The 19,465-nt window shown below is 41.0% G+C and overlaps 1 protein-coding gene across 1 annotated transcript in view; it reads right to left on the bottom strand.

Moving 5' to 3' along the window:
* Nucleotides 1-900: 900 nt before the first annotated feature.
* Nucleotides 901-19,465, bottom strand: part of LOC148018706 (phosphatidylinositol 4-kinase beta 1-like) — a 51,070-nt gene continuing 32,505 nt past the window's right edge. The window contains exons 9-16 of the mRNA XM_087661026.1: nt 16,561-16,658; nt 16,329-16,433; nt 2,580-2,633; nt 2,361-2,504; nt 2,200-2,253; nt 2,017-2,091; nt 1,816-1,899; nt 901-1,719 (exon numbers count right to left, since the gene is read on the bottom strand). Of these exons, the coding sequence (XP_087517152.1) occupies nt 1,618-1,719; nt 1,816-1,899; nt 2,017-2,091; nt 2,200-2,253; nt 2,361-2,504; nt 2,580-2,633; nt 16,329-16,433; nt 16,561-16,658 (716 nt within the window). The 3' untranslated portion in view covers nt 901-1,617. The remainder of the gene's footprint in view (nt 1,720-1,815; nt 1,900-2,016; nt 2,092-2,199; nt 2,254-2,360; nt 2,505-2,579; nt 2,634-16,328; nt 16,434-16,560; nt 16,659-19,465) is intronic.

Below are 19,465 nucleotides of genomic sequence, written 5' to 3'. Positions count from 1 at the left end.
AGTAAACAAGCATGAATATACATAGCACAAAGAGCCACCCACTACAAATAGATCATCTGGTACAAGTACCCTATAGTGGGTAAATCACCTAGTGAATGTAGGTCTTATGGCAAGCCACCCATGAAATTGGTAAACATGATTAATACTTGAATGCATAACTCCTCACAAATCTACATGCTGGTGCTTTGGGCACGTTACAATTGTAACACTATGTTATGGTTTAATTCTTTGGACAATACATCTCAACACATTGTATCCCTTGGGACCATTGGTTGCAATTGAGCTTTTGCATCACATTCGAGAGAGGGTATAACAAGAAAATCATGCATATAAATCTATTAACAAATATCAAAACAAGAGGCTCTAAGAAGTTGCAAAATCGTGTGCACACTATTATTCAAGACACATCGAAACTTGCATCGCAACCTACAATCCTCTTACTAATCTATGATAGCAAGCTAGGTAGTCTTCGCGAGCAAAGGCACTTTTAAGATTTACGAGTGCATATCCGCTCAAAGCCCGAAGAGGGCCTATACAATTGAAGGATCATGTGATAGCACATTAGACAAGGCCAATACAATAAGTTCACAATTCACCATGTATGATTGCTCCTTAAGACACAGCTCAAATATAACACCAGACCAATGTCCTCGTTCGTACTCTTATGTTTGTGCGTGGATTTATTTGTGGGGTGGGTGTTTGGGGCGTGCACACAAGATGCCAATAAGGCGTCAAAAATATACTTGCACTAAGCATTCCATCACCTTTAATCACTTTTAACCGTTTTCAATCCCCTCTTTTCTTTTTCCTTTTTTCCTTCCCTTCAATTTGATATTCTATCATGAGTTAGCCGATCTTACAGGAAACCTCGTTATCTATTTTCAATGCATTCAATGCACATCTCAATCTTTTTGGAACATTCATAGGACTTTTAGGGTGACTTTCAATTCCTACAGGTGTCAATCCATCCCCATTAGGCCACCTCTGCATTGTTACAATCCTGTGCCTTGCATACAAAGCAAAAATTGATATACCTCAGAAAGATCTCTTTGCTATACAATGCAACACCGCCATGTATTATTGCTGAGTAATAAACAACTTTCAGGAGAAGACATAACAAATGGAATGTTTCTTTTTCCCAACCTTAGATTGATTTCTGGTGATGCCCCTGTTTCTGGGACAACACCCTACTAGAATACCTATTTGAGACAACACTTTACACCAATCAAAACTGCTCTTCTTTACAAGACTTATCGAAACCTCTACCGACTATATGGCTTGACCGGATGGGGAATATGGTGCCAGAGTGTAGGAAAACAGCTCACGATGTGTAAAGCACGCTCCTTTCCATTGGCAGGTTGAACTTTACCACCCAGCTCCTTGAACCTGACGCCATATGTAATTCCATACTTCCCCTTCACATGGCACCATATAGGCATACAACAAGGCCAAATCAGACCTGTTTGGCTATGCCAAATTCCTTGACTGACAAAGCCAATAGAATACAACTGGCTCAGATACAAATGGTATCAGAGCATCTGCAAAAAGCTTAACCTGGCTCTCAAGCAGAGAACCAAGAACGATAAAGAATATTGAGATAAGAAGGTAGACGGTGGATCAAAGAATGCCATTCAGCACACGCTGATAATAATCATACTGCCGAGTTCGCCAAGAATCCAAACTGTTGCTAATCAGAGAAAGCACCAGCGATACACATTGCTGTTCACAGAAAGTGATCTTTAGTAAGATTCTCATGTTTTAGCATAGTTTCGAAATAAAAAGATGCAATTGAAAATAGACAAGTGTCAGACTTGCCTCTTCTGTTAAACTCAAATGGAATCTCTTACGCAGATTTTGTATAGTCTTTAGGCCTCCCTTAAAGCAAGGAAATCCAGAATCCTGCAGCAACAAAATTTGAAACGAGCAGTCCTTCAGGTTGCTAAAATCCAATAGCTCTAATTGATGTTCAGTGGGTAACTGCCATTAACCAAAATTAACAGCTAGGGAAGACCTCACCTGCATCATTTCCACTAAAAGAATTATACGCTCCGCATGCTTTCTGCATGTTAGGAATCCTTGTATGCATAAGACCTGTCCACAAGAACTTACTAGAATAAGTAAAGATACAATCCTCCCAATTGATGGAGTGCTTTATACTAAACTGACTACCTATTCTGCTACTTAAAACATTTGCAATACCTTGAAGTAGTCGAAGAATTCACTGGCAGTTCCTTCAGCATCTGAATCCATGACCTGCTTGCTCATTTACACGGCAAAATAATAAAATCATGCACTACAATTAATAATACAGATCGGGCAGTAAATTACAAACTAAGCATTGCAATTTGCAGTGAATTGACCTCCAGAAGTTCACGAGTTAGCTTGAAAGGAGCACTCTCAAAGTTGACTCCTCCAGGTGAATTGGAAAGCATGAAACCAAAATCAATATGTATAATGTGGCCCTCTTCATCAATGAGTAAATTTCCATTATGCCGGTCTTTAACCTGAAGATGCAAAAAGGTCAGACAGCAAAACTTTTTGGAAGTCACATTCAAACTGACTTCTCACTTTATAGGTACCTGTAGAAAATAGCAAAGGATAGAGTAGCCAGCCATGCTCTCAACAAAGTTGGTCTGCCAGGGACAACAAAAAATCCACATCTTATATACTCTCTCTCTCTCTTCTTTTTTTATAATAGGTGATTGTATCAATCATGAAAAAGGTACAAGATTACAAGATGTAGGAATGACTCAACATGCTGGGCAGACCCATGAGGAATATCTTGAGATAATACTGATCCCCATATAAGTTCCACATTGTATTCGATCCCTAGTGCTTTTTAGTATTTTCAGGTTTTTGTTGTTTCCTAGCTAGATGTATTTAGATTATGTATTCATTATTTTACTTAGGAAACATGATAGTTTCTTGGACTTCGAATGTATCTACTTTTGTCTCATAGCCCAATCTGTCCTTTTGTAGACATTAACACAGCTCTCTCTCTCTCTCTCTCTCTCTCTCTCTCTCTCTCTCTCAATGCACTCACTATCTTGGACCACCCCATGGCAGATATTCTTGCCTCAAGGAGAGTATAGTGTTTCCAGAGAACCCTGTTGATCAAGATGGGATCCTCCAAGTCCACTGAAGGATAATCGACATATCATTTTGTATAGGATGTTAGCTTATACTTACAATTGTGCCGATTGTAAGCATCAGCATAGTTAGTCATTTTTATTTTTCTTGTTGTTCTTGAGTTGAGTCAACATGATTAGATGTACTCATTTCTATCTCATAGGCCATTCTAGTTTTTTGGAGATGTAAATACCTCCTTCCCTCCCTCCCTCTCTCTATTTTCTTTTTTATAATCCTCTCTCTCTCTCTCTCTCTCTCTCTCTCTCTATATATATATATATATATATATACCCACATGAAATTGTACCATTTGGAGCTCATTGTTACTAGATAGAGATCTATGTTTTACACATAGCCATAGTTAGTTTCCTTTCTTATTTTGCTTTGTGCTACATATTTTGCCCAAACAGTTGTACCATCATACACATGATTGTAACTCATGGTCTCAAAGGTCATTTTGGCCTTTTGTAGACGTTAATATATCATTTCATTTCTCTCTCTCTCATATGTTCAGCAATATCTCATGTCACTTGTTATCTCCACTTTACTTATGAGATGACATCAAACATGGCTGTACTTTGAATTCTCCCAGGCAACATTGGCATTTTGTATATGTCAATATCGTGAGAGTGCCCAATGGAAACATGAAAGTGAACATGGAGAGGAGGAGATAAGAAGAGAACGCATGAGAGAGAAGGAACAATGTGACTGCAATGGCTGAAGGTACAAGGCTGCGACAATCAGCCCCAACACACAACCCTAAGCATCAATATGGTGCCAAACGGTAGCAAGGGGAAGAGAGAATAAGAAGAGCTGGCTGATCACGAAGGATCAATGATGGATAATGAGAGTGGGAGGGCAAGCCTGCCGGCACCTATATATAAGCAAACTAAGGCCAAAAGTGTCTAGGCCCGAAATAGGGCGCCTGGGGAAACCAAAATTGCCCAAAAAGAAATGCACTAATGTGCCCTTCATCTAAAGTGCCTAAAGCACATAAAGTGGCAGGCAAAGACAATGTCAGAGCTCCTAACATCCTCGGCTAACGCAGACTCACAAGCAAGAGATGATTACACAAGACACACATGATTGCTAAACCCCCTCTCAAGTCCTGGATGTGGCAAAAGACCAAATGAGATGCGGATCAAAGGGTGGCAAAAAGAGTGCCAAAGCAGATGAAGTCCGTCGATAGAGAAAGCCAGCCAAGGAGCAAGACCCTCTCTCCATATCGAAAGCCTGTTCAAACAAAAGGCCATCAAAGGGCAATGGAAACCGAGAGACTCAAACAGATCACTCTTGAAAACTCCAATCAGGGATGGGAGAGCCAAGCCTCAAACCCAACTATGAGACAATAGCGAGTAACTATTGAAGGCGCCAGAAGTTGCATAGAGACAACACGGACCAAGGGCCGAGCAACAAGGAAGGGTGACTTGATAATGAAGAAAAGAGATTGCCACATAAAGGAAAAGCCCAAAGTAGAGTGGAAACCTTGAAAAAACTCCTCACAATCTTGAGAAGCCCCCTCTGAAACACAAAGGGCCAAGAAACCCACAACTGCATCACCGATATCGTCCCCCCTTGAAAGGAATGAAAGGTACGAGGAAACCACCACAAGAGATGGTAAGGGATGGAATGGAACCTATGGGATAAATGATGCACACTCAAGAATGGATGGGGCAATAGAAAGGTGCCTCGGAGAGCCATGCACAATGGAAGGGGAATGGGCTAGGGATAGTCCCCCTCTCCTACCACTCTGTCGCAAAAGTGGCTCCTACAAAAGAATCCTCAACAAAGATAGCCAGCTTGGTGAAGAAAACACAGGTCGTGAGTCGAGGAAGCCCATAAACTAAAAGGAGATAAAAGTCCAAGTCCAAAATATGTAGGGCCTCTGAAACGGAGCTCAATGGACAGTCAAAAAATAGAGACAATGTGCCAACACCATTATAGGCATTGAAGAGAGGTCACCAATAGTGACAAGACCCTCAGACGAATGGAGCTCCTGCAATAAATCACCTCGTGGAGTCATAAGACTTGATGCACATAGCAGCTAGAAACATTAGAAACATTCAGAAATGAAACATCATAACCATGTTTCATAAGTTTCTTTCTAGAGGGGGTAAAATAAGAAATGCGGATTTTTTTATATAGGAATTTTTTATATTTTTAAGTAGGAAAAGAGGTTTTAAACCTCTATGAAACTCTCTCTTAAACAAAAAAAGGCCGACTGATCTTAAGTGATAATACACGAGAGCCAATTCAGAATAATATGTTACACATCTATGACCCATTATTGACTTATGTCATAGTCTTTGGACAAGCTATACTATGGTTCAAACCTAAAACATTATGATTCATACATATCATATAAAGAAAATTGAAATAAACATGTAAATAGCCCATGTATAATATGGATTGAGTCAAGTTGCAACATCATGATTTTCATTCCAAAATACACGAATAAAATGCCAAAATCCATAATGCATCATAAATTGATAGAATCCAATAACAAATTTTGAGCCCTCATAAGTCATTACTCATCATCATCGTCATCATTTTAACATTGCCCAACAGTTTTTGTCAAAAAAGCCATGTTTTTTTATTCCCTATCCACCCAAAAAAAAAAAAACCCTCATGTTATTTACTCTCAGAAACATTTTTTACTTCGAGACATGATTCGTAAGTTTTAAACTCAAAGAAACATGTTTCTTTGTTGCTATGTCGATGCGCCACTCTCAATGAGCCAACATTGCTTAGAAGACGAGACAATCGAAGAAGGCTCCTCCACCTAAGAAATGTGTAGAAGCACTAACTCAATGGTAATAGAATGTGACGAAGAAGAGGTAGATAAAGGGTCCGATGTAGATCCACCCCTTGCTCGTCGACGAAGGTGAGGATATTTTCTCCAACACTTCTTCTCGGGGTGTGAGGTCTTCCCATAACGAGGGCACGTGGGATATCCTCTACGCTTCCCCAAAAAATCTGTATCAAAGTCAAAAGATGACTCCAACTTATTCCTCTTCTTTTTTTTCTAATCGGCTTATCCTATGCCTCTAAATGAGGATACATGAGCATAGCCATGTTCAAGAGCTCCGCAAGAATCTATCTCACTATGACACGCATCTTGCTCAAGCACCAATGGGACTAGCTCCTCCCAAGTGAGAGTCTCCGAGCTACGAGAAATGAAAAGACTCATATAGAACACATCATATATCAGTGATGGAATATGTGAGAGAAGTGTCACAACAAGGTCCTCTGAAGAAATATCTGTACCAAGGGATACAAGCTCATCCCAAATCTCCTCCATCATGTGAATGTGATCCCTCATCGTAGGGAAATGTGCGACAAAAAGCTGTCATAACTTCAACTAAAGAGATAATCAATGCCCCGATGTCTAGATCTAGAAGAGAGATGTCAATATTTGCCAATCCTTTGCAGCAGTGCACATATGTCTAACATGCACGAGCACAAAATCTATGCGACTCAAACAGAGAGAACAATAGACTCTAGCACTCCACGGATCCCATAAAGCTATCAAATCCGCAGTCACACCATCATAATGATCCACAGTATATCAGCATATTGGGACAGTAACAAAATCCCAAAGTTCACAATCATCAAGGAGACACTTCATGTAGCACAAAAATAGAGGTTAGTTTGCCCCATCCATCTTGTCGGATGCAAGAAGAGAGGATAGGATTGAAGATCTATCAAGAATAGTGCTTGCTTACCTTGCAACTGTGCCCAAGCTTTTAATAATTTGCGCATCTCTGGAGTGTGAGTTGTGTTTGCAACTACATCACTGATAGCATTGATTTTCACTAGCGACTTAGGCTTGTTGTCAAAAGCCTTGCTTTGTCCTTTGTTTGGACATTGCTTCGCTATGTGGCTTGTTTGTCCACATTTAAAGCACTTCCCTTCTTTCATGAAGCGCTGCTTTTCTTCTTCGGAAAGTTACTTTTCTTGTGGGTATAGATTGGAGCAAAATTGAGGAGCATTAGGAGGTGCATAGGGCTTCATCTTCTTTTGATTTGATGGCTGCTTTTGCCGGTGTTTTTGTCCTTCATTTGGGGCTGAATACTCCTCATCATCAGCTACTCTCTGCTTATCATTCTTTTGGAATGATTTGTTGCCATTGTGCTCCATTTCCCATGTCTCAGCATGGTCAATGAGTTCCCTGAGAATACTGAACTTGATCTTCTTTTCAAGTTAAGATAGTGACTTAGTCTTCTTCTTCTTATTATGCCTTCGTCCAAGCCCGGAACTTGAGGTTGAAGATGATGAAGTGCTTAATGGGGATGGGGATGAAGATGGAAACGAGGGTGAAGAATGTCGACACCTTGGACGATGATAAGGTCTTCCACGAGAAGGATGTGGCTCTTCGTCACTAGAAGAGGGTCCATCAGAGTAGGCGCCAGATGACTTTGAAGAAGAGGATGAGCTTTGATACAATCTCTTTCTTTGTCTTGAAGTAGAATGGGACTGCCTCTGCCTCTTAGAAGTAGTTGGACTTCTTGATCGGCTCCTTTCATTGGTATGGCTTTGTCTCCTTGAAGCAAGTGGGCTTCTTTCCTTGAATTCTTTGGGATTCTTAACTTTTTCTAGTTTGAGAAGTTACTCACGAATTTGTTGGTTCTCCTCTCTAAGACTTTGAATGGCTTGAAGGATAGCACTCGACTGATCCATTGAGACTCTAAGAAAAATATGCTCAAGCACTCGATGCAAGGGCTGAAAACAAACAAACTTATAATTGTAAGCACTACCAGTATTGGGGTGAGGACCGAGCCAAAGCTCTGATACCACTGTAAACGCCCTGAACAACGTAGTATGCTTAACAATTATGCTATTCGCTTGTTTTCGAGATTTAATATAAAAGAGAATGAACACTTAAAGCTGAAAATGAAAATTACTCATAAAATTACAGCCATGAAAATGTAAAAGTAATGGAGACAAGATTGAGGGTTGAAGACGGGCAACCCCCCCTCCTTGAAGAAAATGTATTTCTGCTCAACCCAAGTCCCTTAGGGAAGACCTCAGTTACAATCAACCTGAGAGTGAGGAGAAGTAATTCTCACTCTCACAAGATCATGCAAAGATGTACAAACACACATGCATTATCTATTATGCAATGATAAGAACTGATTTCTTTACAGTATGAGAGAAGAAAGAGGGGAAATCAGCCTTTCTCCATCGTTGATCAGCAGTACATGCGTTGTTGCTAAAATGGAAGAAAGAGCTCGAGAAGGAGGTGCTGTAATGAATTTACAGACTTGCTATCCTGTAAAACAGCAATGATAGAAGAGGGAATATGCAAGAATTTGATAATAGAGAAGTGGGGGATGATGATGGGGATGGATGGGGCCAGTTTCTGTCTATCTCTGGGTGTTGTACATGAGTTTACAGCAAAGAAAAATGATGCTGAATGAAGAAAAACGAGCTCTTATTTATAGGAGAGGGAAGAGCTAGTACAAAAGGGAAAAGTGAAGTAGCACAAGACAAGTGTCCAGCCACATGTCATGAGATGTGACAAATGGTAGGACACTTGGAAACTTGTGTGACAAGTGTCTTGACACTTGTCTCTTCTGTATGGCCTTCCTTTTTGGGCTGAATAGTATCAAGAATAGAAACAACCAAATTTAGTAAGCATAGTCAGAGTACAGAATTTACTATTTTTAAAAAGACATCCCTATTTTTTAGAACTAGCATTTTTAGGCTAATTCGAGGCTCCTAAAATTTAGGGACCTCCTAAAATTTAGGGACCCCCCAATATGGGTGTCATATGAATGCTTTTTCCGTGTACATCGCAAAAACGGTATCAGAATCTTCATGTGATATTCCTATGCAAAGAAAATGTGTATTTCAAGCTTTCAGCCTACACATGCACATTGTACAAGCATTTCATGATCATGCCATCTTGTTGATTGTAACTGTCTGTTCTGGCGGATCTAGCCCATACTTCAAGGCATCAATCCTTTCTGTGTGCGAGTCTAACCTTGATATGCATGAGTTCTAGTCACAGGCACTGAATCGGGCCATATAGGTGGAAGTGTGAACTATCTTTTCTCTAACCCACCGCGTGGGTCCACCATAACCTGTGACCACTCATCAGTGGCCAGCTCCAATGCACTTTTCTTTATATCTAATTAGTGCAAAGGAAACAAATTTAATAAATCATTATATAGACAAATTAATGAAAAATGATACAAATTCTGTTTCTATAGAGTTGTGACATCTGGGTGGCCCTTTTCTAGACATTTTGGAGCAGTGCACCCTGGCAAATGATATCACATGAGAGTGCACAGTAGAAAAGAATAAGAATACAGAGTTGGAAGAGAAGATGGAGACAAGAGATGCAATGGAACGAAAGAAACAAAACTAATCGATCACAAAGGTACAAGGCTGCAGTCTGCCGGCCCTACATACAGCACGGAGTATCAATGAGGGTGCCAAACACAGGCAAGAGGTTGAACAACAAAATGGTGAGGGAGGCTGGAAATAATGATGATTGACACAGAGTGAAATGGTAGGCATGCATAAATAGCCAAGAACTGCAAATATGGCTGACCTGAAGCTGGCCAACCTGCATTTAAGGACCAGTAAAATATAGCCGACTAGCCATAAAGGTGCCCCATGGAGGCAGCCCCTTCTATTCAATTACCATTTCAGTTTAGAGTCAAGCCACACTCTTGAACAAAGTACTTACCCATCTTGGGGGACATTCACTCTAGAGATTGCTGCCTCAGTGGGAGACTGGTTCACATTTAAAGAGCTACTGCAGGAGATTCAGAGGCAAAGACCATCAGTTGGATCAGCCAAAGCTCAGCTACACACATGCACATGCTCACACTCAGAGTGAATAGAGAACAGCAACAAAAGAGAGGAGTGTTGGAATGTCACATCCACTATGTGAGAATGAATCAAATGAAAATAAAATCCCTAAGGTACTATAGTACGACACCCAAGGTGGGCGTTCACATGGGACAAAAAACCTTCTCCAACTAGGAAGTAAAAATATTCATGAATAAGTGAGCATTCACACTAGCACAACGGTCCCCTAATGGAATTTCACAAGTACAATAAAAGCCAAAAATGCATGATACACTTCTGATTTTTTCACCAATGAATAGCCCAACAAAAGTGAGTAAAGTCATCAATGAAGGTAATGAAATAATAACATCCACCCAATGACTTTATCTACATAGGTCCACATACATCCGAATGTATTAAAGGAACATCATGAGGAAAAGAGAACCAACACATTTCCCAAAATGCATCCTCACAAATATGCTCAAGAGATCTCTCCAAGAGAAGTAAACCATCTAACATCTGAATACGTTGCGTAAGCATCAAACTCCCATAATAGCATGCCCCCTGCAAGCATGCCATAACTCTGCCTATGACATAGCCGAAGTAATAGTAGATGCCAAATAGACTGACTGATCAATCGAATGAGCATCTAACTCATAGAGTCCATGACATAGTGTGCCAATCAATACCAAAGTCAAGAATTCCTTATCCCTGACCATGCATTTGTTATCATCAAATGTGACTTGCGTTTTGCATTTTGCTAAAGAAAAAATAGACAACAAATTCTTCTTTATCCCTGGCACATATAATGCATCCTGCAAACAGAGAATAGAGCCATCAATGGCTTTTAAGACAACATCTCTAACAGGATAAGATGCACTGTTGGCACATTGCACAAATTTTCCAACAGGAGTTGTAATAACAAAAGTAAACAAATCCTTGCGAGATGTAACGTGCTTAGAAGCACCACTGTCAAAGAACCAAGTGCTAGCATCCTATATAGAGCTGAATGCTCTATCTGCCCAAGAAGAATCGCAACTGCAAGTGTAAAAACAGTAGTCACGGTCAACAACAAACGACGCACACTCTATATAGTAGCAATAGACGGAAACAAACATCCCAGACTCCTTTTTTTCCTTCGCAATGCATTTCTTGTATTTTGTGATATAGTAACCTAGCTTTTTACAATAATGGCACTTGCCCTTCTTGGCTTGCGTGTCCCCCCTACTCCTTGTTGTTATATGAAGTGCCTCAACTTCAAGAACTCTATGGACCATTCCTAGATTGATTGCCCCTACCCTTCTATTTTGCCATAAAGGCCTGTTTAGAGGCTGCAACATCCACCCCACTATTCTACCTTGTTTGCTCTTCTTCCAACAACAAACTAACCAACTGAAGAAATGTAAGTGGCTGCACAAAAATTCTCATTGTGAGATTCAATGCCATGTGAAAGTCCATATAAGAAGGTGGCAAGGAATTCAAAGTAGTAGAGATCATTTATGCATCAAAATAACACTTATCTATATTCATCAACTACTCACATAAGCCTTGAATTTTGTTAAGATGATCCTACATAGCATCACCTTCGTCCATCTTCACATTTTCAAGCTCCTTTTTCAAGAAAGAAATGTGTGTCATTTTTTTTGGCAAACATTTACTCAAGTGTAAGCCATGCTACTCATGAAAAAGTAGCAAACCGTATATGCGAGATTATGGACCGTTGAACTACCAATGCAATAAGCGGCAATATTTAGGCATCATGAGTGTCTCAAGCCTTCTATGCAACTGTTCTTTGAGGTAGTGGCTGACCTGGAGCTAGCCTTTGACCACGTCCTCCTTGGGGAGGACTTGCAGGAGCCACAACTCCAAGACGGACTTCTTTACCACTAACATACTCCCAAAGATTTTTAGCAACAAGCGCATTCTTCATCATGAAGAACCACAAAGAATAGTTATTGCCATCCAAACTATCCTCTTTAGATACATAAGTGAATACATCACTCTATCCTTGATTGGCCATGATAAATGTCACTCTTCCAAAAGGCACACGAGCAATAACCAAATCTGGATTGACCTAGAAATCTGCAAATTTCCAGAAATTACAGCAAACACCAAGTTGTAATTAACAAAACTGTGTCAAACTTGATCTCTACTGTCCAATGTGCTAAAATTTCCACAGATTTCAACAAAGAGCATGCTGTCCAATGCACGAACAATGCTCAGCAGCATGAAAAATGCAAAAGCCTCAAATTTTAACAGTCCAAAGTGCAAAATTTCAGTCAATTTCAGACTAAATCTTCAGTACATGTGCCAATGTTTGCCAAACATGCAAAAGCCCCAAATTTTCGGACCTGAATTTCAAAAATTTTCTGCGATTTGTGCCCAAAAACACTAGCTGAAGCAGAAATGCACCTTTCTTTGTAGAAGCTCTTTGTTGTAGCTCTGATTTTTTGAATAAAATAATGAGATATACTTGTGATGGCCGAAAACAAGGAAAAGACGAGCTGAACACGAATTGTGATTGCCAAAAATGCAGGTGAGATTGCCCGCACTGGTAGGCAGCAGCCTGAACAAGCTGGAAGAGTTGGCAGCACGCTAGCAAATAGGGTGTCTGGAGCTGGCGATGGGGCTGGAGGAGGCGCTACACAGGCGACGCAAGTAGAGCAAGGGACGGCAAATGCTGGACAGGGAGACGTCGGCGGCTGCTGGGCAGCGGCCACTGCAGGATGGCAGCCACAGGGCAACAAATGCAACAACTGCTGATGGGGCAAGCTGCAGGCAACACAGCCTACTTGGAAGGGTGGTTGGGCAATGGAGCTGTAGTCGAAGCTGTGGCTGCTACTACTGCTGGCATGGGAACTATTGCCTGATCGAACCTCAAGTGGGACTGACAAGGAGGTTGATGAATCTTCAACTCACACCAAATGTTGAAGATGGAGATGGCAGCTATCACCTCAATACCCAATGTAGACAATAGAGAGAGAGTGTGTAGACACAACTCAACACATGATTCATTCACTAATGTGCAAGTCAAGTACAAAGTCCAACCCTTAGACCTTAGGGTTGTGTAAGTGCCTTAAGTCACACCCGAAAGTGTGTAAAGTGCAGTAGGTGACCGAACTGTGCAACATAAACACACAAATAGAGAATAATGTGATGGGGGGGAAAAACCTCTCTTAGACAGAGTAAAAACTGTCCAAGTATCCTATTGCGGATCACTGACACTCCTCTGTGAGCATAGGCGTAAGTAAAACCCAACATTAGCGTCGACATCAAAACATGATTCTTATCTAGAATCAATCAAGGACGGTGGTTGGGTCTAAGTATCTAGGCGATTCCTCTCCACCCTTTGGTTCTTTCAAAGAAGGAGGTGACTCATCAACACAAGGGGATTCTGTGCTTTTGAGCAACCTACGAGGATGGGACAATGTATTGGAGAAGGATTCTCCACAAAACCAAACCGGAGAGAATGACGCACTTCCAAACATTGGGGGGATCCATAGTGTGCAGGTGGCATTCCTAACAATAATGCACCACAATGCAACGTGGTTCAACTTTGTCTTCTAATGATGGCCTAAAGCTTGAATGCGCATCAAAGACAATGTGTGTTGAGATTTGATAATCTATACTAGGTCTAAAGTAGGTTTCTAAGTGTGTCAATGAATCTAAATATAAAGTGAATTAGAAAGGGAAGGACAAGCAATGTGGGGGTGAATATAAAGTACTAAACTCATACTCAAATGAAACAGAAGATAGAGGTTACCTTGTCAAACACCTCTCATCATGGCGAATTTTTCTAATCCAAGTAACGATCTGGGTCTCCATGGTGACTTTTACAGTCCATCCTTACATAATTGAAGGATCAATATAGACATAGTCAGAATCACATAAAAATGGATTGCACAAGCCTGCCATCGAGCTTGATTGTGAAAATTTTGAATTTTTGAGTGCATCCCAAGTGGAGATGGTCTTTCTTCAACTGAGAGGTGATCAGTCTCTTTACTGAAGTACTCCAACTAAGATGCATCTTGTAAGGAATACGAGACAAAGAAGAGTTAGGCTTGTAACTAATCCTTAGAAGAAAGGTTAGTAGACGAAGCTGATTGAGCATTTTTCTCCAAATCAAGACCATAATGCCTCAATAAAGCCTCCATTATAGGAGTAGCCTAAGAAATATCAAAGCATCCCAAGATGGATTGGTCTAAGCTTTCGTGAGTCAGCACGTAATGTATAGTGTAATCAAAAGCAAACAGAACACTATAATGATATTTTCACAACCCTTTCTAAGAGCACTAGCTCTAGTACCATGTGAAGATATGCTATGGTTTGCGAAAGAAAGCATAAAGTGTACAACCACAACCGAAACATAGTTAACTCAAACACTAACGCAAAAATGCAAAAATGCAAAAATGAAGATAATTTGAATAATGAATGAATAAATGAACAAATAATGAATGAAAGTGTAATGAGTGCTCAATGACAAAGCTGTCCAACAGCTAGTAGCTCCTGTGGGAGTAGGGTGAAGGATGTGTCAATGCGTGGCATCCATCAGAGACCTATTCTGAGTGTAGTAACCACCAATACAAGCAAATGTTGAGAAGTGTTGCAAACGCAAAAAAGACCATCTGCAAATGATGATGACATCAGCAAGATGGGATAATAAGCAGCTTGAAGAAGTCACCAAAATGAAGGCAACAACTGTGGATGGCCACTATAGGAGCTGAAGGTAATGGCAAGAGCAAACTGGAATGAAACACAGGCTGGTGGAGTCCCAAGATAGATGGGTGCCAACTAAGGTTCACAACGGCACCAGCTAGATGAGGCACTTGATTGATGGAAGCGATGAAGAACTGGGGTAACCTACAAAACAAGAGGTACAAGTGACCTAGCACACTCTCTATTTATAGATGAGGAACCAACCAAAAATTGGGGAGTTTGCTTATGGGACACTAAAACACACCAAGTGAGTTTGAGTTTTGGGGCTGTTTGATGAGCTAATGAAGGTCTAACTTGTAACGTGCCTTTTTTACCTTAAGACTAGGATCCAAGAGTAGACAGATCTCACAAGATGTCGCACACAATGAACCCTAAGTCCATTTTATATAACTCCATAACCACCCTAGCCCTAGGGCTGGTCGACACTACAAAACCCCTTAACCCTTCCGACTCCTAACTTTTAGGATGTGTTCACACCTAGTGACCAAATGGTCCACGCTCAATGACTCATATCACGGGCACCCATCCAGGATGTCCAAGCATAGTGTATGCAGCAGTTCAAAGCCACATATGACCAGTTCAGCAGTTCAAGCCATACCACAATAGTAGAGCACCATGGTGAAGCAGCAAGCAACAGGGGTAACAATGCATTCTTTTCAGGTGTGGAGTTATACCTTCTTGATGCAGTTCAAGAATCAAGACCTATGCACAGCAGTTCCAGCCAAGATCATAACCTATAGCCTATATCATCAGTGCAGCATGCAGTAAAGTGAAGTATCACCCACCCCTACCTTTGCACGAGAATAGATCCTTGCATTTAAGCAGAAGAGCTCCCATCATTCCACAAAATAAATGTGGAGAGAATCTATCAAGAGAATCCCTGTCTGTGTTTCCAGCAACCCACACTGAATAATCAATGCAATGAGCTGCAACAATGATGTAAGATATCTATTATATTTATTAGTGAGTATATAACTGTACTATTTTTCAAGGAAGAGTCACTAGATAATGGATAGTTTTGCATCATGTCCAAAGAATGACCTTGTTTAGGTGGCAAACCAAGCAAAGTTTGTAAATGTAAAACAGTGTCTAGAGGACACTTTTCAGCCCACTAATAAGAGACCTTGCTGCAAAATGCAAACCTCTACCGATTCTGCTACTTCTACCCAACACTAACTGCATGAATCATAGCTATAAGTCCCCTCTCACTTCTAGAATCCTTCATTTCCTCCCTACTAGACCCCCTCCTCTGGTCCTCTTCATTCTTCTCTCTTATTTATCTTTTCTTTCATTCTCCCTGTTTGCTTTTGTATTTTTCCCCTTATTCCTTGTTCATTCTATGGGCATTCTACTTGCGTTCTGCCAACGTTCTGAGAATTAGAAGTATCTATGCAAAACAAAAGTATCCAAGCATATGAAAAGCAGTTTACATATCATAGAAGCATGGCAAATTATAAATGCAGGTAATGAAGCAATGATCCAAGGAGATTCATCAAGTTCTATCTTTGATTTAAACCAGATAAATTTTCATTAAAGCTTCCCTTCTAACCACTACATAATGTGTTGCATTACCCTTAGCTAATAGTGACAGTAACACATTATTATGCTTATTGAATGATTTTTTTGAAGTAACATGATTGCCATTTACCAAAAGGATAAAATGTTTAAAAACAAAGACAAACCTTTGCACGTTTGAAAGCAAGTGAACCACTTTGATACTTGTTGCAGAAAAATTCACGCAAGCTGGATAAAGTGGGATTCCGACTTTTAATGGCATGAATGGAAGCCTGGATGTAAGCAACAAGGACATATGGTTCCATTATCAGAAGAAAGCAGAGAGCAGTTGAAAAAGCAGAGCAGTTAAAAGTGCTCTGTATGCACATGTTGACAGCAAGCGTTAACAATGGATCTTACAGTGTCTGGAATGGTCTCAATCAAAGCAGTATAAGATGATGTTACTAGAACCTCGTAAGGTCTTAGCCAAAGAGGTAGCCCTGCTTCCTGAAAGATATCTGCATAAAACCAACAAATTCTTTCCTCTTTTTCTCAAAATGAAAATTCTCTCTCTTTTTTTTTCGTAAAAAAATTCTCTCTCTCTCTCTCTCTCTCTCTCTCTCTCTCTCTCTCTCTCTCTCTCTCTAACCACCAAAAACACACCCCACCGAGTAGCTACACAATGCCCCACCGAGTGGCTACACAATGGAGGGCATGGCTGCACTAGTACATGAGATGGGGATGAAGATGGCTTTCTACCAAGACGATTTTCTCCAACACCTAAGGTTGGATTTATTATATGCCTTAGACATACTCACCTCTCACATGGGATTAGATGTGCTATTGGTCAGACACACACCTCTTCACACCAGCTAGATATTGAGACTGGTAGATGCACATCCATATCTTCTAGAGGAGCATATATGCTGGATCTGCCAGCAAGAGCGAAAGATAGAGGAGCATTACATCTATCATTGCTTGGCATCCTATAAGATCTGGGGGAACTTACATTGTCTATTGAAGCATGGGTTTAGGCCATTGTTGAGAATCATGGACTACACTCATCAGAAATGCCTTGGTCTTTTTCTCATAGAGATACGAGGTTGGAGAGACCATCCATAGAGGTAAGAGCACCAGTTTGTTGAGGGTCCATATAGAGACAGCTCATAGATTTCTTCATGAGTACCACCCAGACAATGACCACACTCAGTCTACATCTAAAAGGAGTACCAAGGAGTCATTTACACCCTCAGCTTACATCTATCTAAGGAAAATTGATTGATTGAGCAGTTCAGCTCGGCCGAACCAGATGTCCTAGACCCCAACAGGTATGCTGACAGCACATGCACAAGAGGACACAGCAGCTTGAGCTAGAGCCTCTACACGGATGAGATTGAGACTGTCAATGACCAATAAGGGATCTTTTGAGATGATATGTACCCTCATGGCACTCCTAGGTCCATTTTGTCACTTCTAACACTACCAGCTACCTTATCTATCATCAACATTTAGATGTAGATTTCTTTTGTTGTACTATTATTTCCAAACACTTGTATCATTCTACATACAATCCCAACTTATGGTCTCACAGGCCATTTCACAATTTCAGCCTCTTCTAGAAATTAACAAATCATTTCATGTGCCTCCCTCCCCCTCCCCCTCCCTCCACCCCTCTCTCTCTCTCTCTTTTTTCGTGAAGTTTGAATTAATGCATAGAAATATTCACATCAGGCCTTCTCACCAACCAAGCACAATCATAGCCTTTTTGGAATACATCAAGGCTTGAATTCAAGCCTACCAGAAAAAATGGCAATGGCTGTCACAAAGCCAAAAGGCTAGCAAAAGAACACAATGCACAAACAAAAACTCTTAAAAAGGTATCAAGCAACAATCCACAAGAGCAAAGGAAGGGGATGATGAATATGGTACAACAAGGGTGGAGCGAATAGCCTCCATGCATGGAGCAGCCACCTCTCCAATAAAGAGACCAGCTCAAATCATAGAAGAAATCTGCTATAATAGCAAGACTCGCACTCGTCCCACATGGCCACGGATATCTGAGGCTGAATCAAATATAAAGGCATCTCTAGTCCGCCAGATGTGCCAAAGAGCAGCCCATCGCATGAAGTGAAAGAGGCAAGGATGATGAGACTGCAACCCTTTACCTAGCTAAAGAAGGCATCTTACCAAGGACCCAAGAACACACCGTGATTCTTTGACCTTTTAGCGAGGTCCACACTCTAGAAATGAAATCCCAAACCTGTTTGGCAACTAGGCAAGAAATAAAAAGATGAACTAGTGCCTCATCACAAGTAGTACAAAAGATGCATCTGCCCCAGGATATCTTACGGGCTTGCAGCGCGTTGCCTATCGAGAGACCCCCAACGAGAAGCATCCAAAGAAAACTTTCCCTTGGTAGGGAAGCTTTGACTTCCATGAGTGAAGCAAGCAATCTCTCCACTTAGATGTCAAAGTGTAGCAGTGCAAAAGCGTATGACTGAGACTAAGAAACAAAGTGAACATGGAGAGGAGAGAGAGAGAGAGAGAGAGGGACAAAAGAACACAAAAGATCTGCAAAGATGAATGCTGAAGAAAGAATGCAGATATGTGCATGGACACAGTGTGTATTCTATGTATCTCCACCTCGATGATCTCAGGGGCTGTGAACCTCGAAGTTTGTACAGCAATCTCCATGATCAGCAACCTAGAAACTTGTGATCAGTATGATGAAAAAGTGTGTGGGCTGGGCTGACATAAATAGCCCCAAAAAATAGGACAGGTCGGCCAGTAATTACTCACAAAAACAGGCTGACTTGCTTGATAGCACACGTGGCACCTGCAGTAAATGCACAGACTGTTCCTACATGTGCAAATCTGGCCAGCACTGCCACATGGCACCTGTCTGACTGCCCGAACTGCCACACAAAGGGACCAAACTGCAGGCGACTCCTCTAGAATGTCTGTCCAAGGGATGACCATATTGCTAACACCCCCTCTCAAATCCTAGACAAGGCATGAGGGTGAGGTCTTGAATGCTAACAAAGAAAAAACCATGGAAGCACCTTCGTAAACAAGTCTACAAGATTGTCCTCTGTCTTGCAATACACCACATCAATAGTCTCATCCAAGAGCTTGTCCCGAATGAAATGGTAGTGGATCTCAATGTGCTTCATCCTGGCATGGACCACAAGGTTCCGAGCCAAAGCAATGCAACTCTCATTGTCACACTAAAGTGTAGTAGGACTTGACTGTGGACAGCCGGGCTCTACCAATAACCTCCAAAAACATATTGTCTCACATGTGGTAGAAGACACCACGCAATACT

The sequence above is a fragment of the Lygodium microphyllum genome, chromosome 20 (assembly GCF_053477565.2).
Source record: "Lygodium microphyllum isolate KBCC chromosome 20, Lygodium_microphyllum_v1.1.10, whole genome shotgun sequence".
Classification (NCBI taxonomy): domain Eukaryota; kingdom Viridiplantae; phylum Streptophyta; class Polypodiopsida; order Schizaeales; family Lygodiaceae; genus Lygodium; species Lygodium microphyllum.
The sequence above is the reverse complement of the archived record's forward strand: the minus strand, read 5'-3'. Positions and strand labels throughout refer to the sequence as shown.